This window comes from Coenobita brevimanus, chromosome 41 (genome assembly GCF_032717465.1).
Source record: "Coenobita brevimanus isolate Jiangsu-jjx chromosome 41, ASM3271746v2, whole genome shotgun sequence".
In the NCBI taxonomy this organism is placed as follows: domain Eukaryota; kingdom Metazoa; phylum Arthropoda; class Malacostraca; order Decapoda; family Coenobitidae; genus Coenobita; species Coenobita brevimanus.
In genome coordinates this window covers 17,949,742-17,972,411 of record NC_136994.1, presented here as the reverse complement: position 1 = coordinate 17,972,411, position 22,670 = coordinate 17,949,742, and the positions used below count along the sequence as shown (strand labels likewise).

General features: G+C 42.7%; 2 protein-coding genes across 2 annotated transcripts in view; one reads left to right on the top strand and one right to left on the bottom strand.

Annotated features, from left to right (window-relative positions):
* Window positions 1–805: 805 nt before the first annotated feature.
* On the bottom strand, window positions 806–13,442 carry LOC145397544 (uncharacterized). Its single transcript, XM_080270614.1, has 13 exons — window positions 13,315–13,442; window positions 9,814–9,960; window positions 7,995–8,126; window positions 7,203–7,319; window positions 6,658–6,833; window positions 6,327–6,498; window positions 5,222–5,734; window positions 4,080–5,176; window positions 3,627–3,883; window positions 2,618–3,135; window positions 2,347–2,451; window positions 1,309–1,506; window positions 806–964 (listed from the first exon to the last, which is right to left on the bottom strand). The coding sequence occupies exons 1-13, from the start codon at window positions 13,348–13,350 to the stop codon at window positions 806–808; spliced, it is 3,627 nt and encodes a 1,208-aa protein (XP_080126740.1). The 5' UTR covers window positions 13,351–13,442.
* A 1,729-nt stretch (window positions 13,443–15,171) lies between these two features.
* LOC145397498 (microphthalmia-associated transcription factor-like) overlaps window positions 15,172–22,670 on the top strand; it is a 146,422-nt gene continuing 138,923 nt past the window's right edge. Inside the window, exon 1 of the mRNA XM_080270559.1 lies at window positions 15,172–15,320. Within this exon, the coding sequence (XP_080126685.1) occupies window positions 15,181–15,320 (140 nt within the window). The 5' untranslated portion in view covers window positions 15,172–15,180. The remainder of the gene's footprint in view (window positions 15,321–22,670) is intronic.

Here is a 22,670-nt window from a genome sequence, read left to right as displayed (position 1 = left end):
GCTGAGACTCCCTAGCACCTCTTCCTTAGCTACAACTGATTTACATCTTCCTGATTGTGGTGACAGGCTCATATTGATGTGAACCAATGGATTGCAGGATCCCAACCACTTCCACCAGGCACTCCCAGAAATCTTTTATTCGGGTTAAGTTGAAGACGTGTCTGGGCCGCAAGAATTTAGGGTCAGATATGCATTTGAGGTAGGGCTGTGTCTGTGAATTTGGTCCATATGTCAATGGGGGAATTATTTGTGTCATACACATCAACAACCTGGCAGAGAGGTGCAGGGAAGCCTCCTACACCCACCACATCACAGTCCTTGGTCTGGGGCTCACCTGGCGCCTCTTTTATGGGTTACGAAAAAATTAACATGAATTTACTGACATTGGGATAACTATTTTATGCTGCTGGTGACTATGATGAAACTTTTGGCCTCTCTTGTTAGACACTTTGAGGCGTCTGACAAATTATTAATTATAATATGACTATGAATACAGATATATCTTGCACGCAAATTAGCAAAGATCATTTTGACTGCCAAACAAAGCTCTGCTACACATACACACGGCTGTACTAACACACTTGCAGCAAAATACACACACGTTCTTAACAACACTGCTCATTGGAAATTACATGTTAAAGTGCATCCGTCACCTTCACATATCCCAGTGGTGTTGGCTGGTGTGCTAGTGGTGGTGGTACTGGTGGTGTCAGGAAGAGGTGGAGGTGTCAGGAGGCAGTGACAGCTGTGGTGGTGTTGGGTGGTTGCAGTGGCTGTGGTGGTAATGACGGCTGTGGTGGTGGTGTCAGGAGGATGCAGTGGCGGTGGGTGCGGTGCCGGTGGTGGTGGGGTCAGTGCTGAAGGTGACGTAGTAAAGGAAACACACGTTGCACACTCTCACGGCCTTCCAGATGCCATAGTGGGGTAGTGGCACTGCATGCTGGCTGCAGTGGGCACAGAACACCTGAAAGGGAAGGCGATATCCAAGGGATTGCTGTAACACAAGCACAGTACACTATGAGGAGCAAGATTGGATGTTAATGTGCTTATGACAAAGTGGACAACCAATCTGAAGGATATATAGTAATAAATAAAAATGTGGTATTGCATTAGCTGATTATAACAGTTTCATTCCCATACTACTGTATGTAATAACAAGCAAGTCTTCATAACCCCTTCAGGATGCAAGAAGGCCTAAGATATTTTGTATGAAAAAAAAAATAATCATAATAATGGTTGTACAGAGTAAAATAATTAAAGCTATTACAGTAAGGAAGAGGCAAAAATCTATCATCAGAGTATACAAACCTTGCCACAGTTGCGACAGTGGTGGCGTCTGCGGACCATGGTGAATGCGGCGCCACAAGCCATACATCGAGGCGCCTGCTGGTCTGGCACCCACGCTGGCGGCTCTTGGACGACACGTGGCCTCACACGACCACCACTGCCGGGGCCTGGACTCTCACGACCATTACCGCTGCCTACACCTTCGTATATACCCACCGGCTGTTGGGAGGGTGTCACTTAATGTTAACAAACGTTTGAGGGGTAGGGGAAGCAACCTGAAAAATATCCCATTCATCATCCAATTATTTACTGTCTTGTCAGGAGCATCATCCAATCATTGACTGCCTTTTTAGGAGTGTAAAGGTTCAGTAAGCTGCTTAGTCCAGGTATTTACAGTATGGCATGGGACCAGTTGCTTACCTCTGGGCTAAAGTATGTGAAAAATCACACACAGGACTTCATAGTTTATGGGAAAAAAAAAAAATCTTATTACAGTACTTCTCTTCCACACTTCACTTTTTGACAAGACCAGCATCTATGAAATCCAGTTTGTTATATCCCACTACACTTCAGTCCCATAGTTACCTGTACAAATGCAATACAGGCACTCCTTACTAAGTACCTAGGATGGATGCACTCAAACTTAGGTAAGACAATATTAAGTGATTAGAATGCTTTTGTTTCCGGGACTATTGTCGTAAAACAATAACTTTTAACTGGAAAGCAAGTTTATACTAAAGCACTTACCACCTGAATAAGAAAAAATAAAGGATTCCAATCACTGACTACCCTTTTCAGGTTACACTATGATAGTCTCTATTCTCCTTTCACACTTTCCTGTAAAATGTCCACGCCAGTTTTTCTATACTGCGTGGTGTTCTTTCTGACTTTCCTGCCGGCTTCGGCTGGAGGGTTTGGAGGGCAGAGGACAGCCTTCTTCTTTGCTATCCTTGTCTCATTCTAGTAGTTCAGTTACTCCTCTAGGAGCTGCCTAGCATGGGCCAACCGGCCTACTGCAGTTATCCTCTCTTCTTATGTTCTTATGTTCTCTCCACACACCTGGTCATGAGGGCTCCTAGTGTATGGGTCTGGGATGACACCAAAAGACTCAGCGTACTGTCGTTGTGTTGCTGGCAGTAGTTCAACATTGGGGGGAACTGATGCCTGAAAATTTAATGTTACATGACACCAATGGAATTATATTTGTAATGTAAATATCGAAAAAAAAATGGATCTATCTCACAAGAATTATTAAAAGGATATATAAAAAGCTGCCTTTGAAAACCAGTATATTTATCACTAATAATCAGTTAGTTTTGGGTCCACTAACCTGCGTAACCTCAGAAAACTGCATGAGTGCATGGTCATTGAAAATGGCTGCGGGCACCTGTATGGATGGGGGGCAGGTGGGAGGGGGGGAAGAGGTGGGGATGGTGGGGGGTGTCTGGGGAGGAGAGGAGGGGGAAGTGAGGGGGATATCCGAAGGGTGGGAGGAGTAGAATTGCTGGCGATGACGATGATGGTTTGGGTACCTAGGCGGCGACATGGGTATACTGGACGAGGAAGGTAGTTCTAGTGATGATGGGTACTGGGGAGACTGTGGTATGGGGTACTGGGGGGACTGCGGTATACTGAACTGGGATGGGGGAGGTATGGGGTGGTGGAGAAGCGTAGGGGGAGATGGGGGCGGACTGGGATGTGGGGAATAGTCATCAGGCGTGGAGTGGTCTTCTTCTTGGGTAGGTGCTGTGGTGGTGCTGGTGGTTGTGTGGGTCTGACTGTGGTGTTCTGGACTGCCTATCACCACTAATGCATCTTCTGCGCTCTCCACACTTAGACGCTCAGAGTCTGGAAGTAAATACTGTAGTTACTGCATCCATACACATACGTTAGATGGAAATTTGGACAGAAATGATGAAGATGAAATAAGTGATGATAAAAGACTCCCATACTCACCACCCACTGAAATGCCAACACATCACACCTCATCAAACTTACTCATCTCTCTCACACGTTCACTGCTCTATTTAATCCTTGATCCCTTCACTATGGTTACATAATTTTACATTTTATTCTTGCAATGACCATACGATTTAATTCTGTTTAGGAAAGCTCTCTAATTCCCACTGGTTTGATTAAGGCGATCTGTATCCTCTCCAGTTCAAAAGGTGTCCCCCCACATTGATACAAGGGTCTGATGACAGAAGATATAAAATGAAAAATATATTGTTGTACCGAAGGAACTACACCAACCACTGTTCTATTACCACATGTCTTCCTCTACTTCACCCTTTCGCCAAACACACTCAGGCTGTGGTATGTATCTATAAACCACTCACCATTCCCTCCAAGTGAATTATCTCCGTCCCCATCCCCATATGAATGAACGGGTGATGAGGCTGACCATCCATCCTCATCCTCATCCTCCCTAACCCCATCCTGCTCCTTCTTGGGCTCCTCGATGGGGCTCTGGTTGATGAGGAACACACACTTGAGGATCTTACGCAGGTCACTGGCATAGTTGGTCTGCAGCTGGTCTGCCACACCAGAGATGCACACAAACAGCCGGTGGATTAGATCCTGTGCGTCAGTGAACCTGGTGCATGGAGGGAAGAAGTTAGTCTACAATCTTACACACAGAAGCATTATTTAGATCACCAAACATATGAATGGATGGAGAGAAGCTCACATACATAAAAATATACCACAGTGACAGCTAAGGCAGTTGAGAGACTAACAAGTAATGTTGAGTTCCTCACACAACATCCCAGTGATATACAGGGCTGTCTTACCTGGCTCGTGCTCTCCATGTGGCAGCCACCTCTGCCGCCTGTAGAGCCAATGCCACCTCTTCATCATCCTCAGCCCCAGAGTTGTAAGGTGATGTGGACCCACTTGAGCACCTCCCTCCCCCTTGACCTTCATCCTCATCCCCTCTGCATCCTTCCACTCGACCTCTGTCATCTCCTTGAACTTCTGGGCATTCTTCCCCCCTCCTTTGAGCTTCCTTACGTCGTCTTCTCTCTTCCTTCTCTCCTCCCCGATCTTCTGTACACTGTCTGTCATCTTCCTCGTCCCCTTGGCAATCTTCCGCTGCAGAGCCTGAAGTATGCAGGGATGTGGCATGACAATATTCAGGAGAGTTCTGCTGAAGAGTCTCTGAGCTTTCATCTTCAGGGTTTACCTCCAATACAAGTTTTCCTTCTTGTGTTTCCCCCTCTTCTGTCCCTCCTGCTTCTATCTCTCCCTCTGTTCTTTCCTCCCCCTCCATTCTTCTTTCCTTTCCCTCTTTCTCACTACTTTCTTCCACCTGATCTTCAATCTGTCCTGCAATGCCCAGGTCTACCAAAGCCTCTTCTAACTCCCTTACATCACTCCTAGACTCCTTTACCTCTGGGAGTTCTTGCAGAGTACCCACACACCCATTGTCACAAACATCACCTTCCTGTTGATTATTCTCATGTCTCTTGTAATATGAGTCACTGGTCTCTTCACAATTCTCTGAGCTGTTATTTTGAGCAAGGTTTGAGACTGGGCATTCTTGTGAGGCACCTGTTTCACTTTCCTCGACAGTCCCACACGAACAGGCAATTGTTTTTATTTTGGTGACTGGTTGGTGTCTCGATCGTCGTGGTCTGTGGTGGTGTCTGGTTGGTGGAGGTGGTGGGGGTGGTAGCAGTGGTTGATCTGTGTTTGAGTCATGGTTGTGGTGGTTGTATGGGGGTGGGGGAGGTGGGGGAATTGAGTGCGTTGAGTGTGTTTGGTGGTGGTGACTGCCGGAAGATCTAGGTTCATGGTGTCTTCTTGATGATGATGACGGTGAGGTTCTAGAGTGATGGCGACGATGGTGATGGTGTCTGGTGTAGGTAAGGGAGCAGCTACCCCCTTCCTCACTATCACTATCATGGTGTGGGGGTGGAGGGGGTGGTGGGGGAGGTGGGGGTGGGGGTTCCTGGCTGTGATGATGGTGACGGCTGTGGTGACCCTTCTTTTGCCTTCTTTTCGCTCTCGGACGCTCCTCGACGCCAGATGATGATGCATTTAGTCTAGCCAGGAACTTTTCACTCTGTCTTTCCTGCCTAGCCCTCGAACGCGACCCTCTACTACCAGACTTCCCCGAGGCACGATCTCTTTTACGCTCACTACTTCTATCCATCCCTGGTTTCTTCCCGGGATGGTACAGTGACCCCAATTCAGGCGTAACGATGCGACAAGACGGGTAACTGGCATAAAACTTGCGCACAAAATCTGAGGTGAAGGCAGCGTGGGCGTAGGCGGAAGCTGGGAACGATGGTGGGTCTTCTGGGTGTGTAGGGGAGGATGACTCTGGGGGTAGGGTGGAGGATGTGGGGTCAGGTTCATCCATGGAGCAGAGGGCCTTCTCCAGAGCCACTAACTCACGTGTACTCATGGTCCACAGCAGCTCACGGATCTTACTCAGCAGCGTCTGGGAGGAGGGAGCATGAAAATTGCGTTAACATTTTCACTGCATCATCATCATCCAAACCCTTCATTCCAAATAGTAATCCCTTTAATTATCCTATCTGAATTGGAGGACAAGCGGGCTGAATAAATGGAAACGTTAGATACTTGTGTCAAATGAAAATATATATATACACATGCCACGCACTCTTGCTCCCCCTCTTTTCTGTGCACAGATATATTTACATTTGTATGAAATTATAGTACTCACTCACTGTCTTGTAATATGTCCTCTTTTTTAAACCAAAAACTGTGGCACTCGCTTCTCCTTCCCTTCCCACAGTGGTCAAGAGTAGAATAATAATCAAACACAGCCTCAAAACCTGTCCCAACACCCCTACAATGTACTCTATCATCATCACCCCTCCCACAACAACATACTCTATCATCAGCACCCCTCCCACAACAACATACTCTATCATCAGCACCCCTCCCACAACAACATACTCTATCATCAGCACCCCTCCCACAACAACATACTCTATCATCAGCACCCCTCCCACTCTCCCACAACAACATACTCTATCATCAGCACCCCTCCTACTCTCCCATCTCACCCTGAAAGGCCTAAAGAGCTCTGAGAGAGTGCGTGGCTCCCGGTCCAGGTTGAGGGGTCCGTCAGGGAACATGACCAGCCCCGCCACGATGGCCAGACGTGGAATGGTGAACATGAGTGCTGGGTCATAGTCATCAATCTGTTCTTGAGTTGTCAGGCCCAATCGCAGTGCTCTGGGGGTGAAGGTGGACTGTTACTTATTTCTCCCTCTCTCTCTCATTACTTACCCTACACCTTTCTCAGGGATTAAGTTTGCTATGATACCAAAACACCTATAACACCTTATATACTGGGTCTGTAAAATCTGTGTAGGCAATGTAACTCTGACCCACCTCTGTACAGTCTCGGAGAACAAAACCACCACGTTCTGCTGTACATCGTGTTCCTCTACGGTCTTGACAGGCACCATGGCACTCACGTAGTTGAGCTCAAACTCCGCAAACAGTCGGTCAAAGATCTTGAGCGACTCGCGGATCTTCTCTGTGTACTCGGGCACTGGTTTCAGGCACTGGCGGTGGAAGGATTGGTCTTCATTTTACGTCTTTCACCTTAACCTGGCCTAAATTTTCCTCACTTTAGAGCTTATTTCACGAAACTCAAAGGTACAATAGAACAATATGGGACTGTGGCTCTACATCCTTTCCACTGCATTTATCAAAAAATAAAAATAAATAAATAAATAATACAGGGTTCATCATGGCTAGACAAACATATTTTTAACACGGCATTGTGGCTCTACATCCTTTCTATAAAAAAAAAAAAAAAAGGGGTTTATCATGGCTAGACAAACATATTTTTGAGTTTATCATCTTAATTTTTTCAAGTTATCATCTTATCTTCTAGTTCAGAGTGTCAATAATTTGTATGTCCAACTGACCTGTTCTCTGAGGAGGTTACGCACAGTCTCAATGGTTTTGGTGACGGCCTTGGCGAGGGGACGCATCCGGGAGCTTTCAGCCTCCCTGTTCATTATGCTGCTCCCTGCTGCTAGACACTGTGGGAGACATATCATCATCATCATCATCACAATAATCATCACCACCATTATCACTGTCTTCATCATCATTATCATCATCATCATCACTGTCAATATCCAAAACTCTCTTTCCCATTTAAGGAGGAGTTGAAGTAAGTACCACAGAATAAGGAGAGAGAAATACACGATCCCCCCCTCTCCTACGGCTGCTCCCCTCCCCTCTCCTGCTCCTCTTACCTCTGCTCACCCTCCCTCCCCTGCCTTTCTTACCTCTGCTCACCATCCTTCTCTATCTATCTATCTATTGCCAGACGCCTCAATCCCGTTTGGGGTGGCCACAAACAAATCGCCTCCAAGTCGCCCTGTCCCCCGCCATTTCACTGCCCTGCTCCCAACTCACACCTCCCTCTCTCATATACCTCTCCACCCCATCCCGCCATCTCATCCTCGGCCTCCCCCTCCCTCTTCCCCCCTCCACCTCAATCACATACACTCTCTTCGTCAGTCTTTCACCCTCCATCCTCTCCACATGGCCAAACCACCTCAGTGTCTTCCTCATAACGCTTCCTATCACATCCACATCAACACCACAACGCTCCTTCTCCTGCCCCTCTAATCTCTGCTCCCTCTCCTCCCATCCCCTGCCCCTCTCACCTCTGCTCTCCCCCCCCTCCCCTCCCCTGCCCCTCTTACCTCCGCCCCAAACCATAGCTGTCCTGCGAGGTTCTCCTGCATCACATCATCGGGAAACTTGACCCGAAAATCCCGACTGGCGCGCTCCGTTGGGATTACCTCATCCATCATCGCGATACAGATGTTTAGCACCTGTGGGGTTGGGGAAAGTGTAAATATGAGTGTTCGTTTGGGGGAAAGTGTAAATATTAGTGTTCATTTGGGGGAGAGTGTAAATACAGGCGGGTCCTGAACTTACGAGCTAATTGGGAGCAAGGATTTTGCTTGTTAGCCGAATTCTCATTGAATGATGTGAAGAACTTACAGGAAAAATAGGGTTAGGGAGCAAGGCCTCCGAGCAACCTCCCCTCAAACCACCAAAACTGACTTTCTGATCATTTTAAGCTGGAATAAGGGGTTAATATAAGACGGTAGTACACCTGAAATATAAAAACAGCTTTACCAACCTTGACTGGAAGAATGTTTACAAAGATAAGGCAGGAAGAGGCTTGCAGAGCTAGCGTGCGACTCGTTTCTTAGCTGGCCACTGTGTTTACCTAGCGTGCTAGGTAAACACAGTGGACAGCTGCGGCGCGACCCTCGTATTGATTCTTGTAAGTTGGGATTTGGAGGATTTTACAAGCTCGTTAAACAGGTTGTGGTGCAAAATTTCAAGACCTCGTATTCGCGAATTCTCTTTAAGCTGTTGCTTGTTAACCGGGATTGGCCTGTATTGGTGTTCGTTTGGGGTAAATTCTAACTACTGTATTAGTGTTTGTTTCATTTACAAAGGCATCCTTACATCTTTGCATGCATCGGCCTTGGTCACCTAATATCGACTCTCCATGCTGCTCGATCTCTGGCAGCCTTCCTATTCAGTCCCTTATCCCTGAGTTTTAAGTGTAAATAGCAGTGTAAACATGGGTGTGCTGGTGTTACCGAAGACTGTAAACAAGTGCAAAATAACGGGCCACTGAAATTAAATACTATACTCCTTCTACTCCAGCTTGGCTTAAAACTGCAATCTCTCCATCCTGAATGCTGGTGTATAATGAAGGGTTATGGTCGATACAGCTCAGATTAATACAGATTTCGACACCACCTCTTTAGCTCGTTTATGGAGTTTAATATTTAATTCCTAAAATACTGTATATAAATAGTCACAATATTTAATTCTTTTCAGTAATTACTTGCAGCCTTGATTTTTTTTTATTAATATACATGTGTGTGAGAGAGAGAGAGAGAGAGAGAGAGAGAAACTCCACTCAACACAACTTTCACTCCAACAAGGCAATTTTCAGGACCATATATCCCCTTCAAAACCACTGTCTTTTTTTTTATTAATATTATTACCATATATTTTGCTATTTCCGGGTGATTTTATTTAGTGTAAGAGAGAGTTTTTATTCTGAGCTGGGGGGGGGTGAGATGAAACCTTCAATTTCTCTCCACAACATAAGCACACACTTAAGTTGGGCAAAAGAATCATACGTAATAGAAGTTGCAGTTGCAGCCTATGTATGTCCCCATGTTGAAAGGGATACACACTCAAACCTCAATTTAAGGGACCTCCATTTAAGGGATTTCGGATTTAAGGGACTCGTATTCTACCTGACAAACGGACAGGACCATTCAAAAAAAGTCCACTGCTTGAACCATTAATAAGTTTATACAGTACCTGTAAAATAATATCCATAATCATATAAATTCCATAATTGGACTGTCTTAATATGTGGTAAAACAATGGACGTTTTCAGGTAAGGGACAAGTTGATCCCCCATTTAGTCCCTTAAATCGAGGTTTGACTGTACTGTGTTAAATAAGGCATCCTTGTACTGACCCGGTCCTGGCAGTGGCGCAGTTGGTTGACGAGGGCAGTGCATCGTTCGGGGTCCTTGCGGCCATCGAAGCTGTCCAGTTCCGCCGCAACCAGGTTCAACTCCTCGTCCGCAAAATAAAACTGCGCCATGAGGGACCGGTCATCTTTCTGTGGGGTGGGGGAGGGGGAAGAGGAAATTAATTAATGTACGGTACCAAGAGCTGGGGGGAGGGCAGCCAAATGGTGAAGGACAAGACGATATGGAGATGATTGTGGGGAAAAGAAAATTAATAACCATACAGAATTGGAGGGAGGGCTGCCAAATGGTGACGGACAAGGTGACACTGAGGTGATTGTGGGGAGAAGGAAATTGATAACTGTACAAAGAGTTGGAGAGACGGCAGCTAAATGGTGAAGGTACAAGGTGACATGGAAGTGATTGACGTGAAAAGGAACTTGATAACCATACAGAGTTGGAGGGGGGGGGGGAGCCAAATGGTGACGGACAAGGTAACATGGAGGTGACAAAGGGGAAAAGGAGATTAATAGCCGTACAAAGAGTTGAAGGGAGGGTGGCCAAATGGTGGAAGGCAAGGTGACATGGAGGTGATTGAAGGGAAAAGGAAATGAATAACCGTACAGAGTTGGAGGGAGGGCAGCTAAATACTGGCAGACTAGGTGACATGGAGGTGATTTGTTTGTGGCCATTCCTTACAGTATTAAGGTGTCTGGCTAAAGATGTATTGATAGACAATTTGAGAAAAGCATGTTGAGTTTCTGGTACTGTACATACAATATATACTGAGGGAATAATGACAGTGTTAAGGAGCACTATGGTGAAGTGAATGAGCTCTGGAGTGTTAGAAGTACACATAGATGGTTTGGCCACATGGAGAATGACAAACTGACAAGGAAAATGTATGTGAGTGAACTGGACAGGAGAGGGGAGGCTGTGGATGCAGTGGAAGGACAGAGTGGAATGGTAGACAAATGATGGTGGTGTAGGCTAGAGAAAGGGATGCTTGATGGCAGATATAACAAGTAAAATGAAGCCAGAATTCCAAATGCTTATATGAATGTGGGACCCATTTCACCCCACAAGCTGCTGAATTGCAATGGTCTGATCACGTGGAGAGAATGGAGACTGACAGCCTGACGAGGAGAGTGTATGTGAGTGAGATGGAGGAAGGGAGAAGGAAAGGAGCCTGAGGATGAGATGGAGGAGGAGAGGAGGAAGGGAGCCTGAGGATGAGATGGAGGAGGGGAGGAGGAAGGGAGCCTGAGGATGAGAGTGAAAGGTATCTGAGGCAGAGGTGTGTGAGCTGGAAAGTGGGATGTGTGAGTTGGAGAGAGGGCAGTGTGATGGCAAAGGATAGGGTAATATGGAAGTGATTTGTTTGTGTTCACCCATTTTGGAATTAAGGTATCTGGGCAGCACTAGATACACAGACAGATGATGATATAATTAAACTTTTCACTGATAAAGATGCATTTAGCATTAGCAGTGAAAATATAAGTTACTCTGGCTAACAATTAATAACAGAAGAATTTAGTAAGCATAGTAAAATTGTTAATAATCCCCATAGCACTCCCTACTATAGCCAAAATTTAATACCATAACAAGAAACAAAAGAAAGGGGTGTGTGAGCTGGGAGCAGGGCAGTGAAATGGCGGGGGACAGGGCGACATGGAGGCGATTTGTTTGTGGCCATCCCTTACAGGATTAGGAATAGAAAAGAAAAAAATGTTCAAAATGTATTATTCCAACAAAGATGGGGGAGTTAATTGGTCATTTCACAACCAATATCATTACCATACAGCAAACATGGTAAATTTTGGGGCACAATTTAGACTTTAGGCAGTGGGTAGTCTATATATTTTTGGTTCACTAATGGATGTACTAGAATTTCTACATGGTTAATTCAGTCCATCATACTTCTTAAGCACTCCATACGATAAATTAAAGACTCCTAAATACTGCATGAGAGAGAGAGAGAGAGAGAGAAAAGTGTTTCTATCTATCTATTGCTAGATGCCATAATCCCGTAAGGGGTGGCCATTCGCCTTTGAGTTATTGGTTTTATGGGGAGGGGCACTAACCCTCCACCATCCCACTTGTTGACCCATAGGGAGCACGTATGGGTTGGTTATTAGTTACCACCCAGCATTGTAAATGGTTTCTTGGCTTACAGGAAACCATTTGGCTTGTTACTCAATGTAAAGCCACCTGTAAAGGAAAGAAAAGCAATAAGAAGTGACAGGAAAGATGGGAGAAACAGGAAGAGAGAAGTGTTTAAAGAGGTAAAAAAGAAAAAAAAAAACAAGTGCTTAAAATACCCAAAGTCCATAGCTAACCCACTAATCAAGGAAGAGGAAGTAAATCAATCTATCATGACTAAACATTAATATATCATCTTTTCTAATTAAAAAGGGGTAATATTGGGGTATGATTTTGATTCTGGGCAATAGGAATACACTTATAGGTCATCAAAAAACTTAGAAAAAAAAAATAGTTATACAGTGAACTCAAGATTATTACATAGGGAAGGTAATGTTAAAATACCAGTTACATAGCTAATAGTCATAGCCTCTGATGGTAAAATTTCATCTATGTTTCCTTTAGAACCACAAATTATATATAAAAACTTAAAAACTGTTCAAAATTCTACACCCACTAAACAAGGAAGAGGAAGTGACCTAACCTGTCACCTCCAACAAACATCATTTGCATACCAACTCTTCTAAGCAAACATGGGTAAATTTGGGGCATTATTCTGAGTTTTGGCAATGGGTATATATTTTAGGGTTATTAACAGACCTAGAAGAAAGACTGTATGATGAGCCCTGAGTCTTGCATGAGAAAGTCAATGTTGAAAAACCTGTTACATCACCATACAGACCTTGATGACAAACTATTACTATTCTATTTTCACACAACAAAGTTTACCCAAATAGATATATTAATTAAAAAAAAAAAGGAGAGAAATCAGTCAAAGTGTCATGAGAAATCCAGGAAACATCGGGAGGACACACAAAAAATTAATATATCTAGTGCATCCCACTTCCTAGAAACAAACTTCTCACTGTTCCCACTTATATTAGTCATTTTTAACATTTCTTGGCATTTAGAGGGATTTTAAAAGCTAGAATATCGTTCATTGGGCATTTTGGGAGGATAGGCTGGGTTAAAACAAAGAAACGTTGGCCAGCTAGGGGAAAAAATGAAATAGTTCACCCTACTTCCTAGACCCATACACTTCGCAGTATTCCCAAATATTTTCACTTTTTTCCAAGTTTCTAGGCCTCCTGATGGACTTTAAAAGCTGGAAATAGGTTCAAGGGACATTATAGGAGGGGACAATAATTCGAATCCATAATTAAAACCCCTCAAACACGAAAAACAAGGGGTAAAAAAAATAACAAGTAGAGGGTCCCATGACTCAAAGTGCCCAAGGACGTGCTATGGCTTTCTCTGAGACGACCCATAAACAAGCCATTTTGAACCACTATTTAGCCACTTACCCTCGGTCTGTAGAACCACTTGCGCAGAGAATTCATACTTGTGGTCCATGCATAGGCTGGCGGGACCTGGGGTGGGCTGGGGAGGGTCAAAAAACGGGAAATACAAGGGAGCGTTCACGTCAGCCTCTGTCTTGTTGATGGCCGTCTTTCGGAAATGAAGAGGAATTATCCATATGGCTCTCTTTCACTAACAAATTGATATAGAAAACACAGTTATAATTTTCACATTTTAATCTTTGTAAAGAAAATCACTAGATGGTCAAGGAAAGAAAGAAAGTATTATGTAGAGAAAATGTTACAGCAGCGGGAAATTCGAGAACAATTATATCAAATTCTTTTCAATAACAAACTTATCTAAAAGGGCTTTTATGATATCTACAATTAAATATTTTCTAAGAATATCAATGGATTCTCCTGAGGGGGAACGTGTTATGTAAACAAAATATCAGACCAGCGGGAAATTTGAATAAGAAAATCTGGTAAAGTTATATATTTATTACTTTTTCCTCTTATCTCCGAGGCGCTTTATTTGCTTTTTTAGTTAGTTCTTTTTACGGGGTGGGGCACTAACGGGGTGAGTTGGGGGGAGGGGAGTCAAATGGTGGGTGACAGAGTGACTTGGAGGCGTTTTGTCTGCGGCCACCCTTTGCGGGATTAGGGCGTCGGGCTATAGATAGATAGATAGATAGATCCTCTTATCTCACAGAAAACAGAGAACTCTTTATCTCATAATGAGAATTGCATGTGTCATCGGTTAACTTAATAATTAAATCGGTCTGACAGCTGCATGAGCAAACTTTACGTGAGAATTTGATATTGAAACTCTCTCTCTCTCTCTCTCTCTCTCTCTCTCTCTCTCTCTCTCTCTCTCTCTCTCTCTCTGTCACACACACACACACACACAATACTTGGGCAGTCTCCATCCCTAAAATAACATATATCTTTTAAATTCCGACTGTTTTTGCTGTGCACCCGATCGAAAACTTTCTTGAAGTCTAGATAGTTAACACTTTTTTTTTTTTTGTTCATCGTATGCACAAATTTGTAACCACTGACTGTGTATAACTGTATTCTGCAGAACGAGTGTGTGGCACATCCCTCCACCTTCTTTTGTTGAATATATACCTTTACAGTAATAATAATTTCAGTCAGTCAATCTATCAACAAACCCATCTCTCTCCTGCATATTATCTGTATTTCTGTCGTAAAAGCTTAAAAATGTTTGGTTATGCTGGCTAATGAGAAGTGGACGATTATGTTCTGATATTCTTTCCTTACTTTTTCGATCAGCCTTAAATTCTGAAAAAGTCGTTATACATTAGTGTTAGTGTAGTCTATGCTAATATATCACAGAAAACCACAAATATTTCTGTTCATAGAAAACTAAATTTATAGTAAACTTAGTTGTTTTTATGTTATTTGGCTTACTATTTGATCACACTTTCTATAACATCAACAGGCACTTGTAAAGTTTTAAAGTCAAACTCGCTGCATATACTACTAAATAATCTACAAGTAATACTGTGGGAAAATCACGGCTGTTGCAGTGGTCTGTTGTCAAGGCTATCGGCTGTGACGTCATCGGAATTCGACAAGCTCACTTGTTCCTAATATTTAGCTTCTTTCAATATGTTTGCATTATTAAAGAGGGAATTTTGATGTATTATGAAATTTTTTTAATATTTTTTAATTTCAATGGAGAAAATTTAGAAAAATTAAATTCCAAGTGGTTAAATGAGAGATAGTTGAATGCGCCCGAGTGCCTGGCGGGAAGTTGACTCACCATCACATCCAGTTGTCAAAGTTGGGCTGGTTGGTGTGGTGTATCGTTTCTCATTCCGCGCCGTTATATCCTCGTGCCGCGCCATGTCATACCCGGAGTCAGGCATAGACCTCAGCTACGACACCGTGGAGCTGGATTTCACCGAGTTCGACCGCCTGTTGAACGAGGGGGGCGACGATAACGGCTTCTACACGCTCAAGTCCAAGCCGCCTGTGTCGTCGAGGTGAGGTTGCGCCATGGCTGTTGTGTATCGGCGTCTCCGGACAGAACATCAGCCGCTCATGTCAGGGCTCGTAGGAACAGCGTGTCAGCCACCCTGTTATCAGATAGGGAGGCAGATGGGTTTGATATGATGCAGGGAAGTGGGGAATGCCTGATTTGGTCGCTGTCAATTCGATTAGGGGAAATAATAAGCATGGATCATGGTCTGGTTGCAGGGAGAGCGTCAGCCATACGTGCTTGCGAATATGACAATGGAATATTATAATGATTAAAAGTGGGTGGGTTGTCACTTCATAAATAATTCGTTATTTTCAGTAACTAATAATTTGTGAGGCAGTTGATAATGACTGATAATATATTGCCATTGATATTTCGTTTTTGCCTGTTTTCTTTATAATTTTGTAACAGTTTATATTAATTCGTTATTGCCAGTTAATAATGACATAATTCGGCTCAAGTAGTCGTTAATATTTGCGTTGATACTACTACTACTACTACTACCACCACCACCACCACCTTCATTACTACTACTATTGCTACTACCTGATGAACCGTGAAATGGGGATGTTGTTTGTTGGTAAATTAAACTGATACTTTTTTTTTTTTATGGTAGGAAAAAGGAACCAAAGGCCACGAGCCCGCAATAACTGTTCCTTCCAAGAGAATAACAAAATACAAGAGAGAGCCAAATTCAAGATCCGATCATTTCCTTCCGATCTTTGATGTTAATGTTACATGAAAATGACTTGTTAGTTAATAGCTAGATAAACATAGATAGATAGATAGATAGATGGAGAATATCAATGGGTGTAACAAATACTCTCACTGATATTGCGAATAATCATAAAAAAAAACCGTCCTTACATGAAAAAATAATGATGATGGTAAGGATGATGATGATGATAGCAGTAACAGTGATGATGATGATAGCAATGACAGTGATGATGATGATGATGATTGGGCAGTACTAAGACAGTCAGAACACACACACACACACACACACACACACACACACACACACAGGAAAACGGAGGGAGGATGAAGGAGGAGAGGAGGAGAGGGAGTGCCACATCCTCCCCTCACTCATCCTCCCCTTCACTGCTGACGTCATGAAAACAACTACTACTACTACTACTACTACTACAACTGTTACTAATGCTACTACTACCACCACCACCACCACTACTACTACTACTACTACTACTACTACCACCACTATTACTACTACTACTACTACTGCTACATAGAACATTTTAGAAACCAACTTGGAATAACAGACTGCTAAAAATTATCTATATCTATCAGTCTATCTGTCTATGAGTATATCTGTGTATAAGTTCTGTCCATATCTATCTATATCTATCGATCTATCTGTCCATCTGTCTATGAGTATATCTGTGTATAAGTTCTGTCCATATCTATCTATATCTATCGATCTGTCTGTCCATATCTATCTATCTATCTGTCCATCTGTATATTCATCTAACTGTATATCTATCTCTCAATCTATCTATATCTGTCTATCTGTCCATCTGTCTGTCAATCTTCATGTATCTAGTTATGCCCATCTAAAAAAATCACATAAATATTTGTCTTCATACAATTTACGAAAAATAAACGCTAAATATTAACCCTTTTCGCTACTCTTCGTTGTTTATTTATCAGTGTGGGTGAAAATAGACAAGGAAGGACGTAAGGGTCATGAAATACCAGGTGGGGTCACTGAACTCGCCCTTATCAGCATTATAGTTTATTTGTATCGCCCTTTTTACATCTATTTGCATCTGTTACAAATTATTATTCATTATGTTTTGCTTGATATCAAATTATTCATCTATTCATTCATATATACACCCTGTGAAGTTGATATGAAGGAACTTTAGGAGAAAAAAATACGTGAAATAAGCTGCGAAAGGACGAAAACCTGAGGCAAGTTAAGATGAAAGAACTATTGTAGAAATTAATACGTGAAATAAGCTGTAAAAAGACGAATGAAAGAAGTTACAGTACCAAAGAACGAAAATCTGAGCCAAGTTAAGATGATAGTACTATAACAGAAATAAATACGTGAAATAAGCTGTAAAAAGGACGAAAACCTGAAGCAAGTTAAGATGAAAGAACTGTTGTAGATATTAATACGTGAAATAAGCTGCAAAAGGACGAATGAAAGAAGTTACGGTACCAAAGAACGAAAATCTGAGCCAAGTTAAGATAAAAGAACTGTAGCAGAAATAAATACGTGAAATAAGCTGCTAAAGGACGAAAACCTGAATCAAGATGACAGTACTATAGGAGAAATACGTGAAATAAGCTGCAAAAGGACGAAAGCCTGAGCCAAGTTGAGATGAAAATACTATAGCAGAAATAAATACGTGAAATAAGCAGCAAAAGGACGAAAACCTGGGCCAAGTTAAGATGAAAGAACTATAGCAGAAATAAATACGTGAAATAAGCTGCTAAATGACGAACATCTGAGCCAAGTTTAGGTGACAGACGTATAGAAGAGATATAAAGGAGCATCATTGTACTGAACGGACCCTGTTACGCAGTGGTTGGGGTGAAAGACGCTGAAAACACACACACACACACACACACACACACGATATAATATACTGGTCGGTATTAGCAACCCCCTATCCTTACACACACACACACACACACACACACACACACACACACACACACACACACACACACACAAAACTCCGTACACCAGATTATAGATGTCCATGCAAATCTCTTCAGGCCAAGTATCTTTCCTGTTGTGGTAGGTGGGGGCGCTAACTATCCACTCACTTGATGTAGTGCTGCTCTCAGGTGTCTGCCCTTTCATCTCCTCCATCCTTTCCTTTCATCTTCTGCTCTTCTTTCCATTCATTCTCTCCTCGTCCTTCTGCCCATGGGTGACTTTACACTCCCTCTTCTGTCTTTCTTTCCTTCATTCTTTTCTCTTCTGCCTGCGGGTAACTTTACACTTCCTCTTCTGTCTTTCTTTCTTTCATTCTTTCCTCTTCCTTCTGCCTGTGGGTGACTCTACACAGTGTGACAAGCCAAATGGTTTCCTGAACGCCAGGAAACCATTTACTATGCTGGGTGATAACCATATAATCAAATTTTGGCACCTGGTGGTTTAGTGGGTAATTATGGCGCTCCAATCGGACTGAGCCGGTGAAGGTTTATATCTAAGGGGTGGTTGGGGTTGATTGCTCACGTAATGCCACTCAGGGATGAGTGAGGCTGGTCACTCATCTTAAATGTCAGGACCAACCTGCCTAGCCCCGGGCTCCTACGTTTCTAATGGGGCAACGTAGGATTGGATGATGGATGGATCGATGGATTATTTTTCTGTTTATTTCCCTGAGTTTATTTTCCTGTGTTCAGACGGTTTCCTTCAGTTTGAGAGATTTTTTATCCGAATTAGAGGGGTTAGATATGGCCTGCTTTAAATCCCTCAAAAAAGTAGTGCTCAGTTAGTGTATAAATCGTCTGGTTGAAGCAAGATTGAAATGTAGAGATCGTTGGATTGAAGTACTGCATCTGTTACTATACTCCCTTTACTCTAACTTGGCTTAAATTTGTCACCATTCCATCGTGAATGCTGGATGTAACAAGAAATGAACACTAGAATATGGAGCTAGTCATGAAGAAGTGCTATGAAAAGGATCAACACTCACAGCACTGTCTTTTTTCTCCCACTGAGTTCCGTGAAATATGCTGCGAAAGGATGAAAATCTGGGCCAAGTTATTGTGAAAGGGGTGTAGAAATTATCCCTGCCCCCTCTCTAGATAAGAAAAATAAAAAATAAGTATAATAAAATCGGATGCAGAGAACAATAATGAAACAAAAAAGAATAAAAAGGTCTCAGGATTAACCATTTCACTATATTTGAAATCTTTCCTGATCTGAATTTAAACTGTGACTACCAAAAATACTCTCTCTCTAGATTAAAGAAAATAAATATAATAAAATCGGCTGCCCGTAACAAGAATGAAACTAGAAAAAAGAATAAAAAGGTATCAAGATTAACCATTTCACTATTTAAATGTTTGAAAATCGTTCCTGAGTTGAATTTGAATCGTGACAGGAGCTAGAATGAAGAACAGATAATGCGTGTTGTTGTTGTGTTATTGTATGGAAGGAACTCTTGGTACACTGGCCTACAAACGCGGTGCAAGTAGTGATTGTGTGTGTGTGTGTTTGTGTGTGTGTGTGTGTGTGTGTGTGTGTGTGTGTGTGTGATCGTAGTGCAAGTGATGGTGATTGGAGAAGGGGTGGGGCTGGCGTTGTTGGTTGGGATGATGATGGTGTGTGTGTGTGTGTGTGTGTGTGTGTGTGTGTGTGTGTGTGTGTGTGTGTGTGTGTGTGTGTGATCGTAGTGCAAGTGATGGTGATTGGAGAAGGGGTGGGGCTGGCGTTGTTGGTTGGGATGATGATGGTGTGTGTTTGTGTGTGGGTGTATGGGTGTGATCGCAGTGCAAGTGATGGTGATTGGAGGGTCGGGATGGGGCTAGCGTTGTTGGGTGATGTTGATGCTGGTGTTTTGATGTTTTGATGGTGTGTGTGTGTGTGTGTGTGTGTGTGTGTGTGTGTGTGTGTGTGTGGTTTTAGGCTGCTGTTGTATACAAAAGAGGCGTGGCACAGGGACCTACAAACTCAGTACAAGTGTTTATGATTGGAAAGTGGGACTGGGTCTACTGATGAAGTTGCAGGTGTTGTAATGTTTTGCTGTCTGTGGTGTTTTTTCTGTGGAGTTTTGTCTTGATTGTAAAGTGGGTTGGGGTGCTTATTGTCCTGTTGATGCTGTTGTTTTGATGTTCTTTTTGTTTTGTTTTTTTGTGCACATCTTTTTTTTTTTCATTCACGTGTTTTGGTGATTCTGATACTGTATAGAAGTTGTTTTTCTCTGTGCATAGAGTCCTAGGTTGCTGGTGTGTTGAGGGGAGGGTTTTTGTGATTGTTTTTGTGTTGATGAGCGAGGCAAGCGTGTGTGTGTGTGTGTGTGTGTGTGTGTGTGTGTGTGTGTGTGTGTGTTCTTCCCTAATTGTCCTAACCTAATTGTATCTTTACAGGAATGAGTCAAGCTCGTACTGTCCCGTGTCTTAAACTGTTTTTATCGTACATATCCTTAAATTTATGAATTGTTTTGGCACACACCATTTCATTCGGTAGTGCATTCCACTGATCAATTGTCCTATTTGGGAAACTAAATTTCCTTATGTATTTATCCCTTCTCTTTTTATGCAGTTTTTTGCAGTGTCCTCTTGCTGATGCATCCCCATAGGTTATGTAATCATTTCTGTCTACTTTCTCCTTCCCTGATATGCATTTGTATAGCGTAACCATGTCTCCTCTTTTCCTTCTCTCATGTACTGTAGGTAGATTCAGTTTTTCTAGTCTTTCTTCGTAGCTTAGATCCCTTAAGCTTGGTACCCATCTTGTAGCGGCCCTTTGAACTTTTTCAATCTTATCTATGTGTTTTTTGAGATGAGGACTCCAACCTGCTGACGCATACCCCAGGGTTGGTCTGATGAATGATGTTAGCTTTCTTAGCATGTCTTCATTTATGTATGTGAATGCTATTCTCATATTTGCAAGCAGTGTATACATGTTCCGTACCTTCTCACTGATGTGGTCAGCCGGAGATAGTCTGTTATTGATAATCACACCTAGGTCCTTCTTTCTTTCTGATGTGTGTAGGGTTTTATTTCCTAACTTATAATCCCAATCAGGTCTTATTCCACTTTTACCAAACTTGATTACATGACACTTGTCCACATTGAATTCCATTTGTCATGTATTACTCCTTTCATGAAGTTTATTTAATTCTTCTTGTAGCTCTTTACAAGAGTCTGTGTTAGTAATTCTCCTTTGTATTTTTGCATCATCAGCAAACATATTTAGATAGCTTTCATTTCAAATGTTACTGTCTATATCATTTATATATATATATATATGTGTGTGTGTGTGTGTGTGTTTCCCTGCGGTTCAGATTTCCAGGATAAGCTGTGTAGGTATTTATGGCTGAGGAAGCCACTAAACTCCTCTCCTAATAGTAACACACACACACACACACACACACACACACGACAAAGTACAGTGGTAGATATTAGTAACCCCCCTGTCCTTACACACACACACACACACACACACACACACACACACACACACACACACACATTATTTACCCCGTTCTTTTAATTTAATCTAACCATTTTCTTAATACATGTCTAATTAATTTTAGCCATTCCTAAGCTGAAAAAAATTGTGTAAAGTTAGAAGCAGGGCAGTGAAATGGCGGGGGACAGGGCGACTTGGAGGCGATTTGTGTGTGGCCACCCCAAACGAGATTGAGGCGTCTGGCAATAGATAGATAGATAGATAGTAATAATAATAATAACAGAAATAGGAACAACAATAATAATACCGTAATGATAATAAAAGTAATGACAGTTGTAATTACAGCAATGATAATAATAATAATAATAATAATAATAATAACAATGACAGGAAACATGGGTTGTTTTAAATGTCAATAGCTTGTCCTAGAAATTAAAACCGCTCTGAAACCAAATCTCTCTCTCTCTCTCTCTCTCTCTCTCTCTCTCTCTCTCTCATTGACCAGCCTTTGCAGTACGCGTCTGTATTATGTCCATCCACTCTCTCTCTCTCTCTCTCTCTCTCTCTCATTGACCAGCCTTTGCAGTACGCGTCTGTATTATGTCCACCCACTCTCTCTCTCTCTCTCTCTCTCTCTCTCTCTCTCTCTCTCTCTCATTGACCAGCCTTTGCAGTACGCGTCTGTATTATGTCCATCCACTCTCTCTCTCTCTCTCTCTCTCTCTCTCTCTCTCTCATTGACCAGCCTTTGCAGTACGCGTCTGTATTATGTCCACCCACTCTCTCTCTCTCTCTCTCTCTCTCTCTCTCTCTCATTGACCAGCCTTTGCAGTACGCGTCTGTATTATGTCCATCCACTCTCTCTCTCTCTCATTGACCAGCCTTTGCAGTACCGTACGCGTCTGTATTGTGTCCACCCACTCTCTCTCTCTCTCTCTCTCTCTCTCTCTCTCTCCAGATAACAGAGGAATGAGATCTCGCCTTATCATTAGTACGGTATCTCAAGGACACCAAGTTATACTGTATGTAAGTTATAGTAATTAATTCGGTCTCTCTCTCTCTCTCTCTCTCTCTCTCGGTCTGTCTGTCACTCTTTCTTTATATTGCACTGTCTATCTTCCATATTCTGTCTTTCTTTGATTTTTTCTGTTTTATGGTCTGTCTCCCTTTCTTAGTCTGTCTCTCTGTCACTGTCTCTTGCTGTCTGTTCGGTCATTTGGTCTGTCTCTCTCT